Source organism: Melospiza melodia, chromosome 1 (genome assembly GCF_035770615.1).
Source record: "Melospiza melodia melodia isolate bMelMel2 chromosome 1, bMelMel2.pri, whole genome shotgun sequence".
In the NCBI taxonomy this organism is placed as follows: Eukaryota; Metazoa; Chordata; class Aves; order Passeriformes; family Passerellidae; genus Melospiza; species Melospiza melodia.
Genome location: NC_086194.1, coordinates 120,988,332 through 121,015,051, shown reverse-complemented (window position 1 = coordinate 121,015,051; position 26,720 = coordinate 120,988,332). Strand labels below are relative to the sequence as shown.

At 39.9% G+C, this 26,720-nt stretch overlaps 1 protein-coding gene across 1 annotated transcript; it reads right to left on the bottom strand.

Moving 5' to 3' along the window:
* Positions 1-1,746: 1,746 nt before the first annotated feature.
* Positions 1,747-25,899, bottom strand: AFG3L2 (AFG3 like matrix AAA peptidase subunit 2). Its single transcript, XM_063165802.1, has 17 exons — positions 25,774-25,899; positions 20,659-20,758; positions 20,119-20,187; positions 19,541-19,659; positions 18,449-18,601; positions 16,231-16,305; positions 14,668-14,789; positions 12,098-12,371; positions 11,413-11,550; positions 9,500-9,653; positions 8,816-8,923; positions 8,569-8,694; positions 7,423-7,533; positions 6,730-6,845; positions 5,648-5,848; positions 3,862-4,056; positions 1,747-2,741 (listed from the first exon to the last, which is right to left on the bottom strand). Exons 1-17 carry the CDS (start codon positions 25,897-25,899, stop codon positions 2,499-2,501), a joined length of 2,430 nt encoding a protein of 809 aa, XP_063021872.1. The 3' UTR covers positions 1,747-2,498.
* Positions 25,900-26,720: the final 821 nt, after the last annotated feature.

The window sequence follows — 26,720 nt, the reverse complement described above, 5'->3', positions numbered from 1 at the left end:
CTCTTGCTTTCTCTGCATCCCATGATTACTGCTCAGATTATGCTCTCCATTCCTTCTCTTGCACTTGCATCCCTCAGGAAAATGTGGTGAGCCCTTGGGAACAGAGTCAGGTTGGGAAAGAGGGTCTAGACTTGCTCCTTCTCCCAGCCTTGGGAGGAGCAGGGAACTCAACTCCTCCCTTGGTGCTGCACAAGCCCCTGGTAGCTGAAGCAGCACTGCTCACTGTGCTTGCAAAAATTCACCTGGCATTATTGGCAGCCACAGCACAGACTAAACTTGATTTTCTTGATTCATGTTCAAGCACCTGACATCCTAAATTTGGGAGCTGAAGGAGGCTAGCAATCCTCTTCAAAGAAGAAGGTTGGGTAAACAGCTTTTTTTGGTTGTTTTTCCCTATCTTTGATTCTAAAATCCCAACACTCTCAAATTCTGCCATTTTTGGCACAAAAGATTAAGACCTGCTAACGTAAGGCTAAGCAAGCAAGTTAAAACAGAGCTCTAAAACAGAGGCAAAGGTAAAGAAGAGGTAAGGCCATTTTCATACATCCACTAATTACATGCTGCAACTGAACAGGAGTGGAATTTATTAATAGACACCAACAGGGAGTAAGAGAAACCATCTCCTGCAGATGATTTTTTTCAGAGTCTGGTAGCACCATTGTGAAGAATCAGGTTAAGGGTTTGGGGGTTGGGTGGTTGATTGCTGAGTTTTCTGTTGGTTTTATTTAGCAAGGAATGAAGAAATGCAGAACTCTGACCTTTACTGTATAAGCCCAGCTACTCCTCAGCACGGGCTACAAACTGAATATCCCAGACAAGAAGTGTTCAGCTAAACTGGAGGATGAGAAAAGTACAAGGCATTAATGCAGAATACATAATAAACCACAACACTGGAGCATAAGCACAGAAATCAAGCACTGCTTTGTCATGTGTGCAGCATTTGAGTATTAATGAAGAATTCCACTATTGCAATAAATCATTCTAAACTTTGACTCCAAAAATTAGGGAAATTAAGTTTAGGTTTTTCAGGCTGCTTTCCTGTTTATCATCAATTCTTTAACAAATGCAGTAGAGAGAAATAGAAGTGTTTAACAACTATAAATACCCAGTAAACATGCCCAAAATAGCCATATTTGCTCTGTTTTCCTCATTCCTCTTCACTGTAAAGCCAGGTAACATCACAGATGGAAAAAGTTCTGTCATGAAGAAAAAGAAAATCCAAAAGAATAATTTCCATAAATAATTTAACTCAAATACATTTAGAACCAAGGGTCTAAACTTTCAGATAAACTTTTTCCTTTGTCATCCTACTGGTTTCCAGTATGTTGCAACATACAGATGGAATCAGTCACTAGTTATCCTTTTAACCTGCCCTCTGACTCATCACCCTTAAAGGATTTTTGGTCCAGCAGAGAAGATTGGTTCATTTTCCTCCCCGCCCTTAACCACCAATCCACCCATGCTTCCCTGTCTTCTGCTGGGATGAGGAGAAAGGCCATTAATTTTTGAACAGCTAAATTCTCCAACTAATGAATTGTTAGCAGAAGACAACTGCTAACATAGCTTTTCCCCCATAGCTTTTTGTTAAGCAAATGAGTATGAAACTAACAATCTCCTTTATCACCTTTGGCTTTGGTTGCTGTTTGTATTTGTGAACACAATCCTTTTACCCTATATTAACAGAGTTTTGCATTGTTCTGAATTCTATACCCAGAAACCAGCAAGAAAAAAAAAAAAAGGGACAGCTTTGTTCAGAAAAGTACTGTTTTTATTGACTCAAACTGTATTTACACATCACATTCATATGTTCAATAGTTTACAGAACTCTGTAAAAAACTGACTGGTAAAACTGCAGGAGCCAAACAGTTTCAGACTTAATTTAAGACACTGAACCATGAGTACATTTGAAGATATTTAAGAAAGTGTTCAGTTTTCACGGTCAACTTGGCAGTTCTCTGTAGACAAACTCTAAAATCAAAATGAGGTGAAGGGGAAAGGGTCAGATGAAAGAGCTGATAGTTTTGCAAAGCTAGTACTTTGTACAACCACATTTGACAATGCATTTTGTATGATTCTTTTTCTTTTTGGAAACAGGTCACATTCAGGTACAGTTTAGATAAATAATCAAAAAAAACCTTTTGATTTTTGTAAGCTTACAGATGTTTGAAAAAAAAAAAAACAATCAGTGCCACAAAATTTGTGCATGAATCTGAACTGTTCCAATGCTTCAGAGGCTCAGTTCTGGCATTCCACTGCAGCTCCAATTCCTTGTATGCTTCTCCAGCTGGCAGACAAAAGATGATCACCTTTTACCAGTGCACTGATGATCTCACACACGTACATCAGAAGCAGAACATCCTTATCTCATCCCACGAGATCACTCTTCCACCCATCACTAATACAGTTTGGCTGAATAAATATTTTTTCTTTTGAAGTACAAACTAGGTGAGTTTGTTTCTCTTCCAGAGTGCAAGTCACCATGGGCACACACTTCACAGTTAAAATGGCATCCCTCCTCTGATCTGCCTAGCGACCTGTTCATCTGTTGTCTCCTCTTTTTCTTTTTCACGCTCTTTGTTCCAGTCTTTAAGGCCTTCTGGTAGTGAAGTATCCTCATCCAAACTTCCTGTGCCTTCCACAAATTCTTCATAAGTAGACTTTTCTGCAAATGGTCTTGGGCCAAGCAACTCTAGCATGTCGCTTTTATCAAGCACTTCCTTCTCCAGCAGCCGCAGGGCAACCTGGAACAGCATAACAAGTTGTGTCACACACATCAAACACCTGAGATGGCTGTCCTAGTTGGAAGGGTTTCTTAAGGCAGTTAGCTTGGCATTGATTAATTTTGATAGAAGAAAAAGGTTGTTCAGAGTTCATCAGATACAAGATTCTTCTCCCCCCTTGAGCACTTTTAGGGAGCACAAATACAATTTTATTTTTAATCCTGCTTTTAAGACTAAGCAAAGTGCCCTCACTGTGGGTCACTGTTGCTTTTATTGTTGTTTCAGAACAGCAGCTTTTTGCTTCTGCCAAAAGGCTCTGGATGCAAGACATTGAGTGGTACATGAAAACAAGTGTTCCCTTCCAGTCAGTGGGGATGGCTCAATTGGGCTGCTGCTGAGTTACAAGCTCAAGAGCACCATAAAATACCAAAATACCAATATGTGAACACTGCACCAGGGGAGTTTGCAGCCTTGGGTCAGTGAGCTCATTGTTCAGCACAAACCACATTCAGCGATCTCTTCTGGGATGCTGACCTGCTACAACAGGATTTATGGAGCCCATACAAAATTGTCTCCTTGTCACTAAGCCTACTGGATGCCTGTCCTAGAAAATGATCCTTTTGCTGTATCAGGTTTTGTGGCATGAAGAAAGAGAATATGCACAAGCTGAATCTTGGCTGCAGTGAGGCAGATCATAAGCAGCCAAGGGACAGAACAGAAGAAGACAAACATATTTTTATTAACACTAAAAAGGAATTCAGAGAAAGGAAGTCATATGAATTTCCCTGGTTACAAGAGCTTCTTCTGCCCAACAAAATAGGGAGCCTGGTATTTAATCTTTAAGTTTGCCTATCACATCTACTAAACTCTATGTTAGCAGGCAGTCTCTTCCCTCCAACTTTCCAAATGAATATTGACCACATAAGCAGGGAGGGATGTTAAATCATGCTTGTGAGATGCTCAGAGGTGTTCCAACACAAAAGAAGGTTTCTCTTAAGTCTTGTGACACATTCTTAAGATTACATCAAATGGGTTTTGAGCAAACTTCCTCATATACAGTCTATTTTAAATCTAATTCAGTTAAATTCAGATTTTGGCTTACCAGCTGGAACTTAATAGCTAAAAACACTGTAATGCTCACCTTCTCCACTTCTGCTTTCTTCTCAGTCAGCAGATTTAATGTCCTTTCATAGGCAATGTTAATTAGTGACCGCACCTCTTCGTCTATCAACCTGGCAGTTGCCTCGCTGTAAGGTTTCTCCAAGACCATGTCTCCTTGGCGAGGGAGATCAAAGGAAATCTGCCCCACTTTTTCATTCATACCAAACTGAACAATCTGAAAGGAAAAAAATTAAATAAATAAAGGAGAGATAGCAAGAATTTAGGGTATGTTGAAGTAAATACGGCCAACAAAAGGGAGAGGAAGAATTTTGCTATAACCTAATCTTTTCCTGTAACATCAACCTTTCCCTGAAAATGCAAGTCTACTGAAGTTAACACACATGCATTGACTTTCACTTATTTCTTTTTACTGATTAAAGTGAAGGACACAAATAACACCATTTAAAAGTGGTTGCTAGTGGTATGCATAGTGCTTTGCTGTTTAAATTCTAAGATATTACACAAAAACCACTTCAGCCTTCCTTAAGCAGTAAAGCCCTTCTTTACCAGAAATAGAAATGTTTTGCCAATTCAAAATACTTCTGAAGTTTAGCATAATCTACTCACCTATAAAGATAAGCTGACTTAGGTACTAAAGCAGAGGGTCTTGAAGGTTTTTTCTATCAAGTCCAAAAATCATATGCTATTCCTCATCCCAAGACACTCCTCTACAAATGTCAAACAATTCTTATCTTGCTTCACTCAGTACTGAATACTGACTTGTCTGGTTGCCAAATGGGGATGTTTTAAGCTGCATTTTCCTCCAGCAGCGGCAGAAGCAAGTTCAAACTGCTATTTATTTATTCACTCCATGGCTACTATCAATTTGATGGTTACTAAAGTAGCACTTCTCAGTCTAGCAAGATCCACACAGGTACGACAACGAATATTTAGAATTCAAAGAGATCTCACCATTAGAACCAAGTCTCTTAACCTGCTTTCTTAATTTTGGTTGACGTGTATAGAAGTCTGTAAGTAGACTTATTTTATAAATTTAAAATTGAGCAAGAGTCACTGAAGATCTCATAGAATTAACAAGATACCATTACACATTGCCTTCCAGAACTGAGGCAACCAAAAGCACGCTTGAGAAGAGGAAGTAGGTGGGGTTTGGGGATAAGCATGCAGGGGAAGATAAGTGTACTCCAAAATGTCTCTTGCTCCTTGTGAGTGTCTTATGAGATGACACCCTTTGTCCTGATGCAGGAAACATAGCAACACACCTGTGTGTAGCCCATAGCTACACTTAGGTGAGTCATTGCATTGATAAGATTTTAAATTACTCATCTACATTAGTTAATATGATACACACACAAACCGATGTCTCAATTTCCATAGACTTAACTGACATCAAATAGTGCTTTCAAACAAGGTTGTCTGGATTTCAAGTGTGAATCCAAATTGAATCCTCACACTGGGCAATTGTAAATGTAGGATGATATGATCAAATCTGAGCACTAAATTCCATTTTAAAATAAGTATAACAACTCCCACATGTGATCCAATGGGATCAATGTGTATGTTCCTGTGGGCAGATGTAGGGCAGTAATTGAAGCCTAATGCACGGACTGCTGTTGTGAGACTGAAATGAAATAATTGGTCATCAGCATCTCTAAACAACACCATGATGCTTATTCATACAGTGTTTTCTGAAACAAGGCTTCTGAGGGATGCACCTGATGAAATTGCACCATAGCAGAATATTAGTCAGGTCAGAGATAAAGAAAACAGTAAAGGAAAAAAAGAAGTCTCAGTCAAGCCCATACCTGAGCATATGCACTCTGGGTCACCTTCTTCAAGTCATCTTGGGCACCAGTTGTAATTCTTCCAAAGAAGATTTGCTCAGACACACGTCCTCCCAGAGTCATGCACATTCTGTCCAGTAGCTGCTCTTTGGTATACAGATACTGTTCTTTGGGCAAATACTGAGCATAACCCAGTCCTTTACCACGTGGAATAATAGATACCTACAAAAAAAAGTAACAGTGCTACAACTAAACAGTGTCAAAAACCATAAAGTACTCTTCAGTTTGACTTATTTTTAATACCACAGCCTACACCATAGTCACCCTTGAGGTTTAATTCTGACATTATTTCCATTTACAGTTTTGCCCCCATTGTGTTCTATCCTTAAAAGCCCTGGCTAGCTCTAAATTGGGATAACAACTACTAGAATATCTGGAAAAGAAATGTTCATATCTCCTCTAAAAACTGCATCATATTTTAAAAACACCATTTTAATTAAAATCCACAATTTCTTGAATGTTATTGGGCATTATGTATTCTGTAACAGATACAGCATTAAGGAATTTCCACATTTACTAATGACCTTTTTTCCAGAAGTAAACCATACAATATTTTTAAGCCTGAGATGAGATGAAAAACACAGCTATGCAAAACTATGAATGTTAAAGCAAGTTTGGGAGATTGGGGTGCTTTTCCTTCTACATTCAACTTGTCATGCTGTGAAGCCAAAAGAAAGCAAATTGAAAGTTAAATATAGCTTTCTATATTCTTGAAGTATACCTGTGTAACCTGGTAAGAGAAACTTAAACCACTAATCAGTACTGAAAGCCTCAGAGAAAAAGCAGCCATCAAGGCTGACAGACTCATGAGAAGAACAGGTCTCTCACTTTCAAAGGGCATTTATACTACGAACTATGTAACAGCTAATTCAGAAAACAGTTAAGAAAGTAACAAGAAATGAACAAAAATGTACTCTAAAATTGACACACATTGCTTTTTATTATATTTTAATATCTTCTTAACATTGGTGGAGGGGAACCCCAAAGAAAAACGTGTTGTCCATGCTACCATTAAAATTAAAAGTCCAAATTAGCATTCTTACCTTTAACAGGGGGTCAGCATGTTCCAAAAACCAACCTGCAACTGCATGCCCTGCCTCGTGATATGCTACTGTCTTTTTCTCCTCTGGCTGGAGTACTTGAGTTTTCTTTTCCAAACCTTTATAAAATAAATAAATTTGATTAATAGTTTCAGACAAAACTTTCTCCTCTGACATCCTTTACCACATTTGCAAGGACGGTGAGCAATACTTAGAGGCCATACATGAGATCCATTGAAAAAATTTAAACAACCCCCCCAAAACTTTCAAGTTTTAGAAATTCACATCTTACAGGTTTCACTGTAACCTTGTCCTTCCTTAGACTTTCCAGTTTCAATGCAAGTTCTTAAGAATATTCAAATACTTAAATAAAACATTTGAACTTTAAAAATCTTTTCTAGACTATTTCAGGCTAGCAGCAGTTAAAAGCATCCCTAAATCCAGTTTTTCTTCTTGCTGTTTTGAAGAAGAAATAAGAGACGAGTCTTGATGAAATCTGTCTTTGTACCCTTCCTCTGTTACAGAAGTCAGCAATATAGACAGGATACTTCTTTTCCAAACATCAAGTATGTTTAGGAGAGAAAGAAAACAACCTTGAAGAGCAGCACTAATATTCAAAAGCATGGCTTCCTACACATCTAAAAAAGGAAGCTGTCTATTACAATTTTTGAGAAACAATTGGTGCTATTCACCTACCTCCAATAACTCTTTCAATTGCTTGCTCAAAATGCTTTTGGTTTATAGCATCTGAGAGATGCCTTGCAGCAATTAAAGCAGCTTCATTACAAACATTAGCAATATCAGCACCTAAAAGAGAAGGCAAGAATTACTGATCCTTTTCAAAACTTTTCTCTGAGTTTAGCATAAGCATAATCTTACCTACAACTGGTTTGCTATAAACTCTCACTGAGCTTGAAAATTAAAGGTAATGCGTTCTGAAATAGCTTAATTACTTAAGATATATTTAAATGCATCTACTATAGTTATAGGCTTTAGGATTTTTTGCATAGGTAGACAGCCAGCAAATAAAGTTTATTACCAGTGAAGTAGTTGTTTGATACATCCCACCTTCCTTTTCTGTCTGCAACAGATTATACTTAAACTAGTATATATTTAGCTGCATGCATTTCCTACATGTGACTTGTGTATAGCTCAGATGTTGGCTTATCTTTAGAAGATATCCTTTCATATTACTGATTTCAAGCCCTCCACTTTCTGTTAAAACTATTTGCAGTAGTGCTATTGAGGTAACTTAAACATCATCACTGTAGTTATCAGACACATTGATAATCAAATCACAGAAAACTAGTTTTATATAGACCAAAAACCAGTGAAGAATTCACAAGTGTTGAATTTGGAATAGATGTGAGAAATCTCATTACTGGCTTATAATCTAATTAATTTCAAATCTGTATTGACCAGTAGTTGAATTCTGCACTGGTATTTGGTTTTTACATCCAGAAACATTAATTCTCCTACAGAACATGCATACAAACTTCACAAAACCCAGGTCTTCTCCAGAAGTGCTCAAGAATGAAACAAAGGAAAGGACAAACAAAGGAAGAACACACAGAGGAGTGATAACAATCAGAAACCTCTGAATTGCTTGTACTGCAGACAGAAGAAACTCCCTCTTCATGTCACCCTGACTGAAGCTGACAAAACTTGAGACCCTCAGAAATCTCCTACTTGCTCTAACAGGCAAAGAGAATTTCAGGCTGTGCCAGTAAATACAATTAAATCAAATGCCATCCAGAAGTTTAGGTGCAAGAAAACCAGAATTAGTAGGGAAATCAAATATCTAAAGCTTGGAGAATAATAGTGGCATTAGGAGTCACTTACCAGAAAACCCAGGTGTTAGTGATGCAAGCTTTCTTGCCAGGTTGTCTTTATTTAGGACAGTGTCTAATTTCAGAGGTCTAAGGTGAACTTTGAAAATGGACGCTCTTCCTTTTATATCTGGGGGTCCTTTAAAATAGAAGACATATGGTTTTACTTTTCACACACACATATATTCAAATTGAGTGTGTGCAAGGAAATTACATGTATAAATAGCTGCAGTGACTGCAGGCACCCAGGTAAAACTTACCAATGTAAATCTGCCTGTCAAAGCGTCCTGGTCTCATCAGAGCAGGGTCTAAAATATCTGGCCTGTTAGTACCTGCCAAAATGACTACATTTGTGGTTGTATTAAATCCTGTTAAAGAAAAGCGATAGAGAAAAGCTGTGTAAATATAATTTCTGTGGAAAAAACCTCCAAAACCAGAAATAAAGACTGCCCACCTTACAGGGTCATGTAAGAACTGCCAGTTCAAACAAATTATCTTAAAGCTGAAAATATTTCTATTTATTTCTGCATTGTCCAGTTTTTCATAACAAGCAAGAAAATGGCCTTGGGCTCTGCTTTGTGAACTACTATATCAAATCCTGCTTTATCTTCAAAATACAATAATAGATTAACTGCCTCTGGAAAGCATAGAACTAGTATGGCTAGCTGTATTTTTTTACAGGCAGACTGGTCTCATTGTGAAGAATTTTTCTGACTATTCAAATATGACAAAGAGTTAGGAGATACAGAATTAGGGTTCTTTTTCTCTGAATGAATTCTAGTAAACATTAGGCTGCAGGTAAGTGAGCCACCATGCTTTATTTTAGGAAACAAGAACAATTTGTATTTAAGCTAGAATCCAAATCTTGGTTAGCAGGTCTGAACAAGCATATTCTTTCTAATATCCTTGTTATTATGACATAGTATTAGGCATTAAATACTCACCATCCATTTCTACTAAAAGCTGATTGAGTGTGTTCTCTTGCTCACTTTGTCCTCCAAAGTTGCCCCTTCCTCTCTTCCTCCCTACTGCATCTATTTCATCAATGAAGAGAATGCACGGGGCATTCTTACGAGCCAGAGCAAACAAGTCTCTAACCTTAACAAAAGAACAGAGACTGTATCAGACTGGTTTGTAACTCTTTTGAGTTGGGGGGTGGGCAGGAGTGGGAAGAGGCACATCAGTAACAGTATCCCTACAACTAGGTATGCCTCTGAACAAGCATTCATTCCAAAGCCTTCAGCCAGCACTCAAGGTAATGATAAGTTACTTAATTCCCCTCCAAATATTCATTTGGAAGTTAAATTAACTTCTAGATGTCTGGAAAAAACACTCAGGACGTGAGTAGATAGCTGAAATTGTTTTTTAGACTTTCATATTTTAAGCAAGGTATTACCTAACTACTGTGGTAGATGCAGCACAATCTGATTTGAATTTTAGATGCAACATTGCAATGTTGCTCTGCTTGCAAACTTATCAGAAGGGTCTCATTAAAACCAGTTCAGTGAGTTAACAGATCTACAACCAGGAATCCAACTGGAGCAAACAGGAAATGAAAAATTAATGGAAGCATTTTGACCTGAGTGAGAATTTGATGCAGCTCAGAGCTTTACTACTTTATACATTAAGTGATGCAATTGCAGAACACTTCTCTGATGACAAAACAATGTACGGTACACACGAAGAGATGCAAATTTTGGACAGTAGGCTGTACAACAGAAAGTCACCCAATTTTTTTGAAAAAAGTACAATGAAGGAACAAGATAAACACGTGTCATATGCTTGAAGTGAATTATCTTTTCACTGGAAGAAGCCAAAATCCAGCATTACACAACTATTTTTAGTGTATATGCACTATGAGAATTAAAGGTTTCCATAAGCATATACACTAAAAAGTCACCAAAGAAACCAAGGCTTGTAAGTAGTTTTAGTTCTAGTACATTCAATTTACAAATGATCAATTTAGCACCACTAACAACTGCCTTATTTAATAAACTAATAGGAACTGAAAATAAAACTCTCTGATGTTGTTTTCCATAGGCATCAGAAATTATCAACTGTGTTGAAACCTTGATTCCCAGCCAAAGTTAAATCAACAGATTTCACTGGATAGTAAAATTATTTTTATAGACCAGTACAGAAAAGTTAAGTAATTTTGCTTTGGGGCATTTGCGGTATCTATTGACAACAGAAGTCTGAGTATCACTATTATTTTAGGATACCTAATACTTTCTCAAATTTTTATTTCCATAAAATGCCATCAGTAACTTGTTTATAACACTTCACATGTTTTTAGTAGCTTTCTTAAGATAGTTAAGGCAGAAAAGCAAAAAAAAAAAAAAAATTAGACATATATTTGGTTATTTAAAACACCTGATCTCCAGAAATCAGTGACTGGATTCATATTTCAATCAGAAGCTTATCTGCGTGTCCTCTTTACAACTAAAAGTTTCAAACTACAAAGAGAATAAAGTTCTCCAAAGACGCAGGATTTAGAGCTGGAGGAGGCATTCCCATAGCAGTAGTCGAATCAGCTACAGATTTCTGATCCAGCTAGTAAATTTACTTCAGATCAGAGCTTAAAGAGTGTTGTTCTGTGTTCTCAAGCACCTGAAAAGAGACACATCCTTAACAGTGAACTGTTTCAGGCTAGTGAAATTAGCTAATGAACTGCCTTAGTAACTTTTATTAAAGGTACACTGGTGATTTTTGTGTTTCGACATGCATCTGGCATCACTTGTAAGAAATCTGCATAGAAGAAACAACTTCAGCTGTAACCAAACCATTTGTCTCCCAAACCTGACAACATCCTTTCAACAGCCAATACTGAAAGAACAGAGCAAGGCCAAGGACTTACTCGTGCTGGACCCACACCAACAAACATCTCTAAGAACTCTGAGCCATTGACGGTGATAAATGGCACATTGGCTTCTCCAGCTGTAGCTTTAGCCAGAAGTGTTTTCCCAGTACCTGGAGGACCTGTCAGAATTGCCCCCTGCAAGACAAACACATATATTTTCTTCATGAAGAAAACAATATTAAGCCTATGAAATAACATGTCAGTGATATTGAGCCCTCTGGCTTTTCTTGCACCACAGTCAAAAATCATGTAAGGAAATAATTGAAGATTAACCCCTCCTTTAAAGGAGCAAAAGGGAAAACAAATTAGATCCAACACTCCATGCTGTCTTAGAGTTTCAGGAACAGTATTTTGTTTGACTGACATATTAAGTAAGAAAAAGTATGTCATCAGGTGGGCTCCCCTGCCAGCACAGCCAAAAGGCAATTCTATAATAACCACTGGCAAGACTGCTGTTATACCTATGGTGTGTATCACTTCTGGCCCACGTGAACAGACAATGTATTCCACAAAGCAAGTCTGCTGGCACCACAGTTATACTGCTGGCACTCAATGCTTGCTTATTTTTTTTTTCTGATTGGAAGACAGAAGCTGGAAAGCATTACATATGTAAACAATCCTAGTACAGTTTAGAATACTGAGGACTAGTAGAAGAATAAAGTCTAAGTCATCGATCCCTTACCTTTGGAATTTTTGCTCCCAGATCCTCATACTGTTTGGGATTTTTCAGGAAGTTAACAAACTCCATTATCTCTAATTTGGCCTCCTCACAGCCAGCTACATCTTTGAATTTAACATCTATTTCATCCTTAAGGACTTTGGCAGTAGTTTCACCAACACTGAAAAGTCCACCCATTCCACGCCCTGCCCGACCCAAGCCTGCAGGTCCTCTTCTTAATGTGTACAGCAATGAACCAATAATCAGAATTGTAGGCAGCAAACTGAGGAGAAATGATCTGTGGAGAAAAACAAACAAAAAAAGAGAAACCTATCACAATAATCCATTACTGCAAATAACACATTTAAGATGTTGGCTCCATTATGAGCAAATTCAGGACTAATAGTCTATTAACTTGCAACGTTTGTACTTCTGCAGGTTGTTCACACTTGGAAACCATCAAAATAAATTTGAGAACAAATTGTTATAGTTGCTTGTTTTTAAACCGAGCACATCAAGTAACATTGTTGAGTTTTGCAGAGGAAAAACTGCATTACCTAATAAACAGAAGTAGCTTGTTTTTCAAAGGCAAATTTACAGGACTAGTTATGTAAATGGTTATATTCTCAAAGTAAGTTGCATTAGGTAGCATATAGACAGTGCGTCCTATTACTTCAAGCAGAAATTTCTCTCCAAAATACACCCCCTTCTTCCCTTAGGTCTTTCAGCTTTTTACATTTTTTTTTTCTCTTTCAATGTTTCCATTTTCATTTTCAAGGATACAGATTTGCAGGGGGGAGGGAGTGGTTTCTTGGGGTGGGGTTTTCTGTTTCTGTTTTGTGGTTTTGGTTTTTTTTAATTATTATTCATTGTTCATTGTCCTCCAGTTTTCTAGCACAGCTCTGTAAAAGCCCAAAACCCTAACACAGTCCTCTTTATCATAGTATCTGAGCACTGTACAGATTTTTCTGTGAAAAGGAACAGTTCAACAAACAGCTCACAAGACGTTCTACCCACACTCAACAAAAACAAAATGCAGAAAAGAAGGACAATCACAAAGCACAGGATTTCCAGGCTTTACAGATAACCCACATTCCTGGGATAAAGAGGAAAACAAGGATTCTTCTCTCTACTGTGGTATTCAGCAGACTCTGATCCAACAGGGAACAGCAGTACTTTGATTATATATAGCCGCTCTCTCCTGCTTTCTGTGGCATTCCTGGGGCAAAGCAATATATATCAATATCTATATGCAGAACAGACACTGAGGAGGAAAGAATCACAGCTGTGGTAAGGAAGAGGGATTCAGGAAGTAAAGGTCTGTACAAGGCTGAAAAAGGCATAGGAACTGATCTACTTTTCCCAGTCTGTGGTGAGAAGCCTCAGGCCAACATGCAGCCTTCTTGCACAAGTCCTGCATGGCCCTGACCATCACTTTCCCCAGGTTTGTTTAAATAAGGGCTCAACAGGTTTATTTATGGACCATCCTTAAGAGAATGTTCCATTATAAAGAAACACAGAAATGAGGCAGGCAGTGTGTAGAACAGGGAAATAAAAACCTCTGTCTGAAGTTGCAGGATTGCCCAGAGTAAGGCCACCATTTTTCTTGCTGCCACCAAGACCAACAGGCAGCAGGTAACACACACTGCAGTAAAACCAAGACATTCCCCTCCATCCTCCCAAATCAAAACAAATACCCACAAGTATGTAAACACAAAAGAGGCAGTAAATGAGCCATTCTCATTAGTCACATGAGCTAGTACATACAAAGTACAACTTCCTGATGATAAAAAACCTATATGACAGACATCAGCAGGAGTAACTTCTAAACTGCTCACTTAGAACCAAAAAGAAACTAGTCCTTGAGTTACAAGATTATGTTTGTCTTCTAAGCCATTTGGAAAAATACATCAGAGAAGCACTTTTACTGTCTTCTAAATAAGGTCAATAAAATTCAGCCACATAAGGCTAATACAAAGAACACAAATCTAGTATCAGAGCCCTTATTCCCTAATGGGAAGCAACAATGCTGTAAATCTAACATCAGTACTATTTTTCTTAACAATTAAGAGCATGATCCATCTTCCAGTTTCTGTTAATAGGCAGATCAATGTGATTTACTTAATCACCTATTTCTTGCTTTTTTCCAAGGCTCCAGATTTTGATTATGCTTATTTTTTGGCCAAAAATTGATGCCCAGAATAGCTCAGCCAATATACTATGGTTCTATGACATAATCTCCCTGTTCAAAAATCTACATGAGCGTCATCTCTGGAGCTCTGCTGCTGTTCCCGACTAACTCTTGCTCTAGTAAAAGTCACGGGGAGGAAGGGCTTAAATGAAGAAAAGAGTTACAGTAAAACATTTATATAATGAGAAGCTATATTTAGAGTAAGAGGATATGGATTTCTTCATAGACAAAGTATACTGAACAGCTTCTCTTACACATAACACTCAGAAACAAACCCACGCAGATTGTTATTCTGATAATACTGCCACCTAGTGAAGCACAAGCTATGTGTACTACAAACCTACTTCTCTGCAGTAAACACAACCTTTTTTTTTACCAGAGACTTTTTAAAGCAACTTCTTACCCATCACTCTCTGTTGAGTAGACTACAGGCAATCTGTTCTCCACTTCTATTCCCAGATCTTGCTGCACAGTCTCCAGATTCCGTTCAAAAGTGTCCACACTGCCGATATTAAACCAGACGTACTGCGAGGAAAAAAGCAGAGATGACCAAGTGTCCTCTCTTATTTCACCTTCACTACAAGCCAGCTTCTTCTAGTCTGGTAATTCCTTGTGTATGTGTTAGATTTGGACCAAGTTTAAGTTGCCTTGTCAAGTGTGTAACTGGTATAAGAGGCACACAACAAATCTGAAGCCTCCCAGCCTGAATACACTTGTACCTATCACTGCTTCTGAAGAGATGATGAATCTCAATAGTTTTAGGGCACTTTAAACAGATGGAAATCCTGGCATTTTCACCAGAAAAAAAAAAATGGAAGGGAGTAATAAACAGATCTTTATAAGGGACGTATATAGTCAGAATAATACAGAGCACTGAACCTGGAAACACAGGAGTCATACAACTTACTGTTTCATTTGAAGGTCTCAGCCCTTCTGATTAAGAAAGGTTTTTGCCTTTCTTAAGAAAAGCTTCTGCAGCTTATACTAGTCAGCTGTGTTCACAAAAAAAAAAAAAAGAACAGCACAAAAAAAAAACCCAAACCAACCAACCAACCAACAAAAATCCAGCACAAATTCACCACAGACCAGAAAGAAAAATCCAGCCATTACTTTCAAAATGTGTTGAGATCTGGACAAGAAAATCTCTCCTTTTGCACCATGACCTGCCTGACTTGTCCCTCCTCACCCTAACACTGAAAAAGAAAAACCAGAGCAGTTAAGTGATTGGGAAACAAAGGCAACTGGTTGTATGTGGGCTGAAGAGTAGGTGTATAAATAAGCCATAATGAAACCCACTGATTAAGTAATTGCTGCAGATTTCACTTAACCCAGGAGGGACTTGCAGACCTTGTTTCAGAAAGACACTTAAGAAAAGCTCCACCACCTAAGAAGAGGTAACCTGATAAAGCTTTTCTAATGCTTCTTTGAATTTTCTATTAACATTTTATATATTTTTAATAGGTCTCTGCCACTGGGTATCATTCTTTGGAAAACTTTCACCTGTATCAGCCTATTCCTCACTGTGCTACTAGAAGAGCAACTCCATGAAATAAATACTTTGGAAACCAACACTTCTCTTTGTTTTTTCCAGTAACTGGCTAAAAGCAGTCTGGAACAGAAAAGATTCCTAGGTATGTGGACTTAAGTCTGGGATTTTCTTGAGCAGACGGAAAACAGCAGTTAAAAACAGAGAACCTTCAGCAATTTGTTCCTCTTCTCGTTTACGTATCTGTATTAAAGAGCACAGTGCTGGAAAGGAACTACTTGTCCCAGTTTAAAGATATCCATGGCAAAACAACTGATACAGCAAAGTGAAAAACACACAACGTAGGATAATGTAACAAGAAAAAATGCTTTCGATCAAGAAATTATTAATGATCCAGACAAAGTTTCTGCCTCAAACTTTACATAAAAAGACTGTTTTGCTGCTTCTAATATCCCATGTACATGTATTAAAATTATTTACCCATTCATGAGGAGACTTTCCAGGAACAAAGATGACTCTAACAAAGCGCTTGTTCACCACTTCAAGTCTGTCCACCTGTAGGAGGAGAAAAGAACAAAACCTGAGTGAAGAGTGTACAGTCACTGTGCTTCCACCACAGCTTCAGATAACAAATGTGAATCTTTCTGTTTTCCACTTAGAATGTACAATTAATCAGGTACACCAGGACAGCTCCATAGTCTACAGTTTGCCATTATGTAATCAGGAAAAAGGAATACTGGCACATAGGAATTTAAATTGAAAGACGGACATCATATCCTCTTCTCAAGATAAAACTCAAGGCATGCATCAGCAAAAATCAGTTATAGTAAAATAGTTAAACAGTAGTTAATTGTCTCAGTGGTCAAAACACCTAAATCAGTAAGTTATATAATTCCAAACTCTTAGAGCATCTTCCAAAACAAACCAAACTGAGCAAAATGAGGAAAATCTGAACTTTGTTCTTACAACTGTTTTCCCTACTAGAAAGGGCTTCCTGTGCTACAATATTAAATACAGTAACATAAATTACATAAAGTATTTACCTGGGATAATAGATACTATATAAACCTGGGAACTGTGCTAAAGCTTTAGCAGATATATACCATTAAGACTTTTTTTACAGGTCTCCTCCAATGGTTAGATTCTTGGATTTGACAGGGCCTTTTTAGAAGTCAAGTACAAATTTTTCCATGTTTTCTTCCCTTTTCCATAAAATAACTGGTTTTAACATTTTAAAGCATTTAAAACTAGGCAATCTAGCTTTAGAAGTTGGGCCTGAATTACACACAGGTGAGTAAGGTTGTTTCCTGAACTCACTACATGTGGTCATTTCTGGTAGATTTGAAGGAAAACATGAGCTAATAAGTCACTCTAGAAACTAACCTGATTTCACACAACACTACCTGAACACCTGTGTTTTGAAAAGCACATGACTCCAGTATTGCTGTCTTCTCCCCACCACTTAGGCAGCCAACAGCTCTTAATAGCCACACATTTAGTCTGTCCGAATATCCACACTACATCTTTCAAAGTCACAAGAAACTTGGTTTTGTGCAACAGCCTTCTTTCACAATGCTTTTCTGCAAGGAGGCTTCAGGCTTTGTTCACTGTAACAGCTAAACGAATATTTTTACAGATTTAAATGTCTTACTGCTTCAGAAATTTAATCAGTATGAGTTTTTTCACAAGATGTGCAAGACCACCAATTTAGAACAGGACTGACTGTAAGACAGTGCAGGCAGAAGCATACAGAGGAACTCTGCACAGATCAGTTAGAAAAGAAAGGTAAGAGACACCCTGTTCAGCAGCTTACCAAAGGGAGGTAATGGAAGGTTAATTTTGTGTTAACAGAAAATCCCTCTAGGTGTGAAACCTAGAGGACAAAGCAAACCAATGCTTTCCTAATCTGTAAGATGAACCTACAAGCAGGGAGGGAGCAGAGCAAAGAACTCATGGCTCTTGAAGTGGAAATAGCCTGTGCAAGACAATCTCCTGAACTTCAGGGCATCACCAACCTATTACTCCAAGCATGGAAAGCTGCCAAGTTCTACAGAGAGATAGGATACTGATGATAAAATTGATTGCTCCAGTAGTGGCTCCAGGTAAGAAAAAATGAGAGGAGAAAAATAAAGGAGGCTACTTTACAACACAGTCAGGCTGGTGAAGGGATGCCAATGTACTGTCCTTGAAAGGATTCTTCCATTCCCCACCCATCCCTTTCTGTTCTCACTGCTGCTTCTCAGATTCCCCAAGGAACTGATTTCAGACATGTAACAAGCAGAAAACCTTTTCTTTTCAGAGGAATGGGCTCATGCAAGTGATAAGGTTAGGAGCAAACTTCTTCCAAAGGCAGCTGGCATGTCTCTTTAAGCCATTATGTCAGCTTACCTGTACTGCAAAGCCACACCCAGAGGGAGTGTAGCTACACTGCCCCAGCACCCATAGGAGTTATCCAACCAAAGCTTTGTCCTGAGCTGCTATTCCCTCTCCTCTCTTGAAATGACATAAATCTTCCCACATCCATCCAAAATATCAAATCTAGGAACTGATTTAAATGAAAGCTAATTCCTTTCTCCCTTGAAACCTACACAGAGCCAGTTCTCACTCTGCAGACACACAAACACAAGCCCAGCTGGGGAGGCAGCAATGAGCATCTTCAGCACTCTGATGTTTCACACTGATTCCCCTCCCCACTCACCAATCCTTTAGAAAGGTAGTTGTTGACAAAGTCTTTCCAGGTGATTTCTCTCCCAGGGACCCTGAAGAAGAAGTAGTACACAACCATTGTCCAGAAAAAAGAACTTCCCACCACATACATCCGAAACTCCCTGACATCCCATGGAATGTCACCCTAGGAAATAGAGAAAGCAAAAAACAAAAATTAGAGTCTGTAATACAGTAGGCACATAGGAAACAGGTTCTGATATTTCTTTGTAGCTTCTATTCCCTGCCCTCAAGGTTGCAACAGAGAATGTTAAACAAAAGTCTGCTTTGTTGTATGAACACACTTGAGAAATTTCACATAGAACTGAGGAATTACAGCAATAGAAATTCTTTAAGCGTTTTACAAACAGTAATTGAAGAGTTTTGATCCATGAACTACTGTTTTTAGAAAGGGAAAAAAAAAAAATCACATGACCTTTCTGCCTCCATTCTAAAACAATTATCCTTGGTCTCCAGGAGTGCATGCAAGACCAACAAAAAATCAAGGAAAAACTAACAGAAGGAAGAAAAACAAAAACAAAATAAGAAGAATGAAAAACTTGCACCAAAAACATTCTTTATATACATACAGGAATATTTTACATATTTCTGTACTGTCAGGTGCCATCATCTTTGTGTTACAGCTGGCAATAAATGGCAATAAATTTCAAAGGGAAACTCACATAAGTATTCCATCAAGGTCAGAACATGTAAGAGCAAACTACATTTAATGACCATTGCGTGGTCAGAAAATTCTCCAAATTGCCACTGAAACAAAACACGAGGCCTTTAAAGGTCTGAGGCTCCCCTCTAAGAATACTGACTACTAGCAACCACATTCACACAGCTTAAACTTCATTAACATTCCTGAACAGAGGTAGATGCCTCTGGAGTTATGCACAAAATAGTTATTCATGAAAGGCACTGAGTGGGCAGCCATCTAGAGCCAGTTGCCATGGAAGGTCTGGCACAGGAGGCTTGAGCAAGATTTGGGCAATCAGAATATGGCCTTAAAAAGCAAAATCATGCAAGGTTATTTCATGAAGACAAGATAGTGACATAAAGAAAGATATTTTAAAGTCAAAACCTTCTGTAATCTGGTCCACCAGTTAGTTTCTTCTTTCTTGCCTCCTTTTTTTCCACCACTCCCACCTCCTCCACTACTAGTTCCACTGGGTTGTCTGGAAGTAGTAGCTTGCTTTGTTTCTAAAAAAAAAAAAAAAATTACATCTTATGCTAATCTCACATTACCTTTTATTAGTTATATTAACGAGATGTTCTGGAAAATAAAGTATACTGCAATACTGCAATAATTAGATGATGTAAAAAACAGCATTTCCCATTAAAAAAAAAGATATATAGTCCATTAAATAGCAGAGAGACAGTTATGACTAGAAGAGATGTCTGTTAACTTATAATTGAGGGACAGCACTTCAACAGAAGCATAAAAATAAATACTATTCCAGAAGATGAATGTTATTTTCCTTTCATATCACATATAATAAAAACATACCAATTTGCACTTCTAAACTAATCTGGTACAAATATATCTCCCCTGAAAAAATAAAGAAAAAACCTAAAACCCAAACTCACAATTGTTATGCCAAAATCGAATTTAATGAATATACATTCCACAAAGAACTGAAGTCAAGCAGCTTTTTGTACCTTTTGTTTCTCCAGGTGTACCTTTAGTTCCATTAGACTTCTTCCCATTGGGAAAATACTTTTCAAATCCTATGGAGAAAGAGGAAAGGAGCTCACAGTTGGTTTTTATTTTACAATTCTTTCATCACATGCTGAATGTATACACCAGCAAAAAAGCTAGGAACATACAGACTGCAAAACCAACCAGCTTTGCTCTTGTTTTTTTGTGGAAAAGCTCTACCTGGTCTCCATAAATATATCTGCTGTGTTGACAAGAGAATATCACTTCTATTTAATAGCCTGAAGTAAAGCTATGTTTTAACCAGACATAGAGAAATTTAGGTCAACAGAAAGCTCCACTGCACAGTGTTGAGCAAAGTACATTATTCTTTAATAGCTCCTAAAAATCCCATAAAGCAAATGTTTCATCTCAAGATTATAGGCTGGTTAGTACAAGAACTGACTTCCCCACAGACAATAAAGCTAAATAGCACATAAGGGCGGTCCTCAGCAAGGTATGCCAGTGGTCTGCTTTGTTTCACAAATCAAAGTTAGAGTCACCTTTGGGAGGTTGAGAGAAAAGCCTTCTGCAAGCAGCGATTACACTTGCCAAAAAAGTGCTTCTATCAGCAGGAACTCCAGGGGTAACTTGGTCACAGAGCTGAAAGATGAAAAAGAAATATAAAGCAACACGAACACTTTACAAAAATCTTCAAGCTCTCTGGTAGAGCCTTGCAGCTAGTCAGACAGTACTTTACAACTGGAACTTCACAACAGATATTGTAGTAACTGCTGTGTGCCAGAAAGTAAGACAACAAATGGAAAAAGAAAAGTTCATCAAATGAGTAATTTCTACAGCAAGGAGATTTTTATTCTCATTGTTAAAAACAGGGTTTCATCTTACAAACAAAACATTGTTCATTAAAAGAGAAAAATCAAGCAGAAAACACTACAAGCTATGAACATTAAATACACATTGATTTCTACAGGACATGTTTAATCACATCAGCCAAATGACATTGAAGTGCAACATTAACTGTGACTGTACAAGCATGATCTACACAGCACTGAATCATGTTTTGTCTGCAACCTTTTTACAAATAGTTAAGAAGTTGTAGTTTCTGAATATGAGATATCTACTTGAATCCAAAAGAAAGGGATGTGGCAGACAATGCTTACATCCAGCTAAGAAACTAAAACAGACAAGGAATCTCAGTTCAAAAAGAAGATCCAAAGCCCTATGTGGGTAAACATCCAGTTATAAAACCACAACAAACCTAAGTTTTAACATGGCTTGTTCCTGTCCTTGCTCCTTGTCCTAAGGCTGTTTACTGTTATTCATCATTTAAGTGCAATGAAGGAAAATTAAATCTTTAAACTCATGAGTTCTTAATAAAATTTTGCTACTACAGCTGGATACTTCAAAAAAGTATAAATTGCAATTTTATTCAAGAGAAATCATACCTGATTTCTTCAAGAAGGACATATTTTAGATAAAATGCCCTTCAGAAGCTTTTCCAATGCTTCTGAGAAACAAAATATTATCCATGCCAAGATTTCCCCACAGACTGACTTTCCTTCTGCCTCCACTTCCTTCCGCCACAAAAAGGCACTCAGCCTCCTGTTCCTTTTGATTAGAAGCTATTTACCTCAAGAGCTACAGAAATAGTAAAATGCAAAAACCAACACTAACTGAAAAGCAACAGGTCGTGAAAACATGACTCCAAGTATCCTTGGAAGAAAGCAAACATCCATCTGGGACTAACACCTCTGTGACTATTCTGTGAAAGGAAGCTCAGCGCTATAGTCAAGGTACAGTGGCTGTAAATAAAACCCATTTTTACATATAAAGAAACTTTTGATTACTTGGTTGCACACTAGAACGACCCTAGGCATGCTGTCATTCATTAACTGAATGCTGTAACTCTGCTGAAATCTTCTGTCTGGAGCTTCCCCTTCCACCCCTTATTAAATGATGAAATACATCAGGCTTATTTCAAGCATCCCTATAGTTCCACCTGCTGGAACAAAGAAGAAGACCAAAATGTTCTCATTCCTTGCTTTTGCTGTGGACCGAGCTAAGAATTCTTGGGCTGCTTGGTCAGGATTAGTTTTGTGCCTCTGCATGTCTGAATAAAAACTGATACTGAAAATCCAAGAGGGGATTTCACTGATTCTCAGAAGCACGTGCAGTGCAGATAGTCTGGAGAGAAGCTAATGTAGAGAACAGCTACTAAATCCAATACATCATGACCTCCAACATGAGCAATTCCATCTGTGCTCCTAGAAGTTGTTTTAGGACAAGTGGGATGCAGTCATGTGGGCAATAAAATAAAAAGAGCTTGCCACAGATCATGTATATTCCAAATACAGACAGGGAGTGAATGTTGAAACAACTAATGAAACTCAAAGAAACAGTGGGGTTTTCTCCTGTCAGTGGTCCCCTACAAAACACAAAATTAGAGACTTAGTTCTTCTGCAAACTCAGATTACTTTTTATTTGCAAAGAGACTGAAATATTCTGAAAGCTTTACTCCAACTAAGAAGAAACAACTGCTCATGTTTAAAAGAAAAGTTTAAAGTAAGCCAAATCTAGTTGTGTGGCCCAGACTAGCACAGGTTTACTACAGAATAAGTTCTAGTTTAAGTGAAGGAGAGAGAAGGGTAAGCAGACAAGAGCTTTGGGGCAGACCTGAATAATGGGATTGCTTCTGTTGGATTGTCCCTACAGATCCTAAATTCCATGAACAAACACAGTCACCTGTCAAGTTAATATGCAGAGAGCTGAGTGCTTTGAAGCTGCTTTGTGAGAAAAAGGAACAAGTGACTTCATGGCACCTTCAGTGTCACCTAGTGCCTTGAGAAGAGATGGCTGAGAGGGGACCTCATTATTGTCTTTAAGTATCTGAAGGGAGGGCGCCAGGAAGGTTGATCCAGGCTCTTCTCAGTGGTGCTGAGCACAGGACAAGAGGCAATGGGCAGAAACTGATGCACAGGAAGCTCCACCTGAACGGCAGGAAGAATGTATTCACTGTGTGGGTGACTAAGCACTGGAGCAGGCTGTCCAGAGAGGTTGTAGAGTCTCCTCCACAGGAGATATTCAAGAATTCTCTAAAACAGCAGCACAAAAACTGATCATCCTGATACAGGTCCGTCTGGCAATGGGAATGCCACAGCAAGCTTAGCTGATATAAGCACACCCACTGCCTAAACACAGAGAAAGCAAACAGAGCACATTTTGACTGGATGCTGTGTCAGGCTGTATACCAGGAAACTCTTGCCAAGTATCTCCCAGTCAGAGGCAAAAAAAAACCAAACCAAAACCCCCCAAAAAGCCAAACCAAACCAAAAATCTGATTTTTTTTTCTTTTGGGCAGACGTTGTGACACCATCCTAAAAATCAAGACTTTTAAAAATGTAAGTTCTAGACAAGCAAAACAAACAAAGGTCAGTTTTAGAGTTAAAATAACCCATAAAATGTTACTAATCCAGAGTGCTACATAAACCCAAGAGCACAAGCAGAACTCCTTAAAAAGTTTACAAAATTGAGGCTACACAAAGCAGGAACAGAAAATCCATTTGCTTAGCTGTACATATAGGATAGAGAATCTGTTCATTCTAAGAAGCTGGAAGTTACAGCTTTACCCATTATCAAGTTACAAATAAAAGCAAAATTAAACCAGAAGTCTTAATTATCTAACAGCCGCCAAAATATTACATAAGAACATAATGGGAAGAGGGGACAACACACAAAAAAAAGCTGGTAAAGAAATCTACCTTAATGCAAGTTATTTTCTACATGGGCAAATAGTGATAGGACAAGGGGAAATGTTTTTAAACTAAGAGCAGAGATTTGGATCAGAAATTAGGAAAATGTCTTTACTCCCAGAGGGTGGTGAGCAACTGGAACAGGTTGCTCAGAGAAGTTGTGGATGCCTGGAAGTATTCAGGGTCAGACTGAACGGTGCCCAGAACAACCTGGTCTGGTGGGAGATGTCCCTGCCCATGGAAAGGGGGGCTGTAATTGGAGGATCTTTAAGGTCCCTTCCAACCCAAGCCTTTCTAAGGTTCTGTGACTCCAAACTGCTCACTTTTTCTTACAGAAAAATCAATTTTTAAAAAGAAATGGCTTTTATGGAACAAAGATCCTCAATTTTCTGCCCGCACACAAAGCCAGATGCTACAATGAATACAAAGTCCCCTTCCTAAGATTGATTCCAAATAGGAACTCCTTACATTTTCTTGAAAGTAACAAGAGTTAGCTTTCTGAGAGATCAGCAGCACTGCTGACAATGTTTTATTTATTGAAATAATGTTCAGCTCTGATCAAACAAAACCAAATTCACCATGAAAAACAAGCCCCATATTCATGCTGAGAACTAAGCTACAACACACCTTCTGTATGTATTCCTCTCACAGTCATCACTACCCTAGAGATAACCTTCACAGCTATAAAGGTGTGGCTGTTCAGCACTCTGTGCTACAGGAAAACAAAGAAAAGCAAGATGCCCATGAAAGGGAGAGCACTCAAGCATCTTCCTTTCCCACAGGCCTGTCATTCCTGCACTATGTTAGTGCTGTCAGCAAGAGTAATGCACATCTTGTAACAGCTGACAGCAAAGGCCATTTTACTAAGAATGAACACACAAACATCATGCTTTACCAGCTAGTACCACAACTGCTGCAGGTGCAGGTTCATGGCATCATTGCACTGTGCAGTCCCAGGATGCAAACAACCAGGCTCCTCTTTTCCAGAACACTGACACCCAAAACAAGGTGCTAAGTCAGTAATCTTTAACATTTCAGTCTCTCACCCAGCCTCAAACGCACCTGACACAACTCATCACTCTGAGAAAGCAATGGAAGAACTTTGGAATCAGGTGGGACACAGCACCTGGAAAACCACTGGGAACATGGGAACCCTCCTCTATAAGGAGAAGCTGAGAAACCTGGGGCTGCTCATGCTGGAGGAAAGTTGCATGGAGAGCTCACAGTTACCATACAGTATCTGAAGTGGGTCTACAGAGAAGCCAGAGAGGGACCCTTTATCAGGAACTGTATTGATAAGACAGGAAGGAAATTATACAAATTCAAAGAGGAGAAATTAAGTTAGATATTAGGAAGAAATTATTTACTGTGAGGGTGGTGAGACACTGGAACATGCTGCTCAGAGAAGCTGCAGATGTAGTGTTCAAGGCCAGGCAACCTGGCGTAATGGGAGGTGTCCCTGTGTCAGAGGAGCTGGGAAGAGAAAATCCTTAAGGTGCCTTCAACCTCCTAACACTCTAAGTTTCTACGAATAGCGGCGGGATGCAGCACAGCAGCAGCTCTGGGGTGTCGCCTCCCTCTGCAGGAGGACTCTGCTGCTGCTGCCGCAGGAGCCCGAGGTTCTCCCGCACGGAGCCGGCTGCCCCTTCCAGGCCGGGAGGCGCGGCACTCCAGCCCGCCCGCCCGCCCGCTCACCCACCCACCCACGGGCCTCGTTCCCCGCCGCCCGGAAGGGCCGGTACCGAGCAGGCCTGGCTGCCTCCTCCGGCCGGGGTGAGGACGAGCCGGGGAAGGCCGCGGACAGCAGAGACGCGCCCGGCTCCGAGCAGCGGGGCGCCTTTCCCCGCCCCGGGGCCGCCCCACCGCCAGCACGGCCCTCCCTCGAGCCCCGGCCCGCTCGCCGCTCACCTGCGCCAGGCAGGGCCTGGCCCCGCCGAGCAGGCCCCTCCCGCAGAGCAGCTGCTGCAGCGGGGCCCCGGGCAGCCCCCGGCGGCCGCCGCCGCCCCGCGCCAGCAGCAGGTACCGGTGCGCCATGGCCGCCCGGACCCGCCGTCACCGCCGGCCCGCGCCGCGTGACGTCACCGCGCCGCCGCGTGCATTTCCCCTACGGCCAAAGGGCACACCTGGCCCCGCCCCCTGAGGAGACCGCGCCCACATGAGGGTCACGCGCCGCCTTCTGGCCACGCCCACCGCCGTCACCAGCGGAGCCCCGCCCGCCCTGGGTTTCTCAGGATGCCGGAATCCATCGGGTGGGGAAAGATCTCCGGGATCATCGAGGGCAGCCTGTGACCCAGTAACACCATGTCAGCTAGACCATGGCACCAAGTGCCACGTCCCAGCTCTCCTTGAACACCTCCAGGGACAGGGGCAGCACCGCCTCCCTGAGCAGTCCGTTCCCATATTTGATCACACTTTCCTGAGGAATTTCTCCCTAATGTCCAAGCTGAATCTCCCCTGGCGCAGTTTGAAGTTATGCGCTCTCGTTCTGCTTGCTCGGGAGAAGAGACCGACCCTAGCCTGGCCAAAACCTCCTTTCAGGCACTTGTAGAGGGCAATAAGTTCATCCCCGAGCTGCCTCTTCTCCAGGCTAAACACCTCCAGCTCCCTCAGCTGCTCCTGAGTTGTGCTCCAGACCCTTCACCAGCGTCATTGCCCTGCTCTGGGCACGCTCCAGCACCCCAATGTCCTTCTGAACCGAGGCGCCCAGAATTGAACCCAATATTTAAGGTGTGGCCTCACCATGCTGGATACAGGGGGACAATCCCTGCCCTGCTCCTGCTGGCCATGCTGTGTCCAATACAGGCCAGGGTTCCACTGACCTCCTTGGCCACCTGGGCACAGCTGGCTCACGTTCA

Excerpts from the sequence above, each read along its gene's own strand:
- AFG3L2 (XM_063165802.1), bottom strand. The coding sequence starts at position 25,899 with ATGGCGCACCGGTACCTGCTGCTGGCGCGGGGCGGCGGCGGCCGCCGG. Across the intron at positions 20,188-20,658 it reads TTTCTCTCAACCTCCCAAAG|GATTTGAAAAGTATTTTCCC; the intron begins GTGACTCTAACT and ends CTTTCTCCATAG. Across the intron at positions 19,660-20,118 it reads TACACCTGGAGAAACAAAAG|AAACAAAGCAAGCTACTACT; the intron begins GTACAAAAAGCT and ends TTTTTTTTTTAG.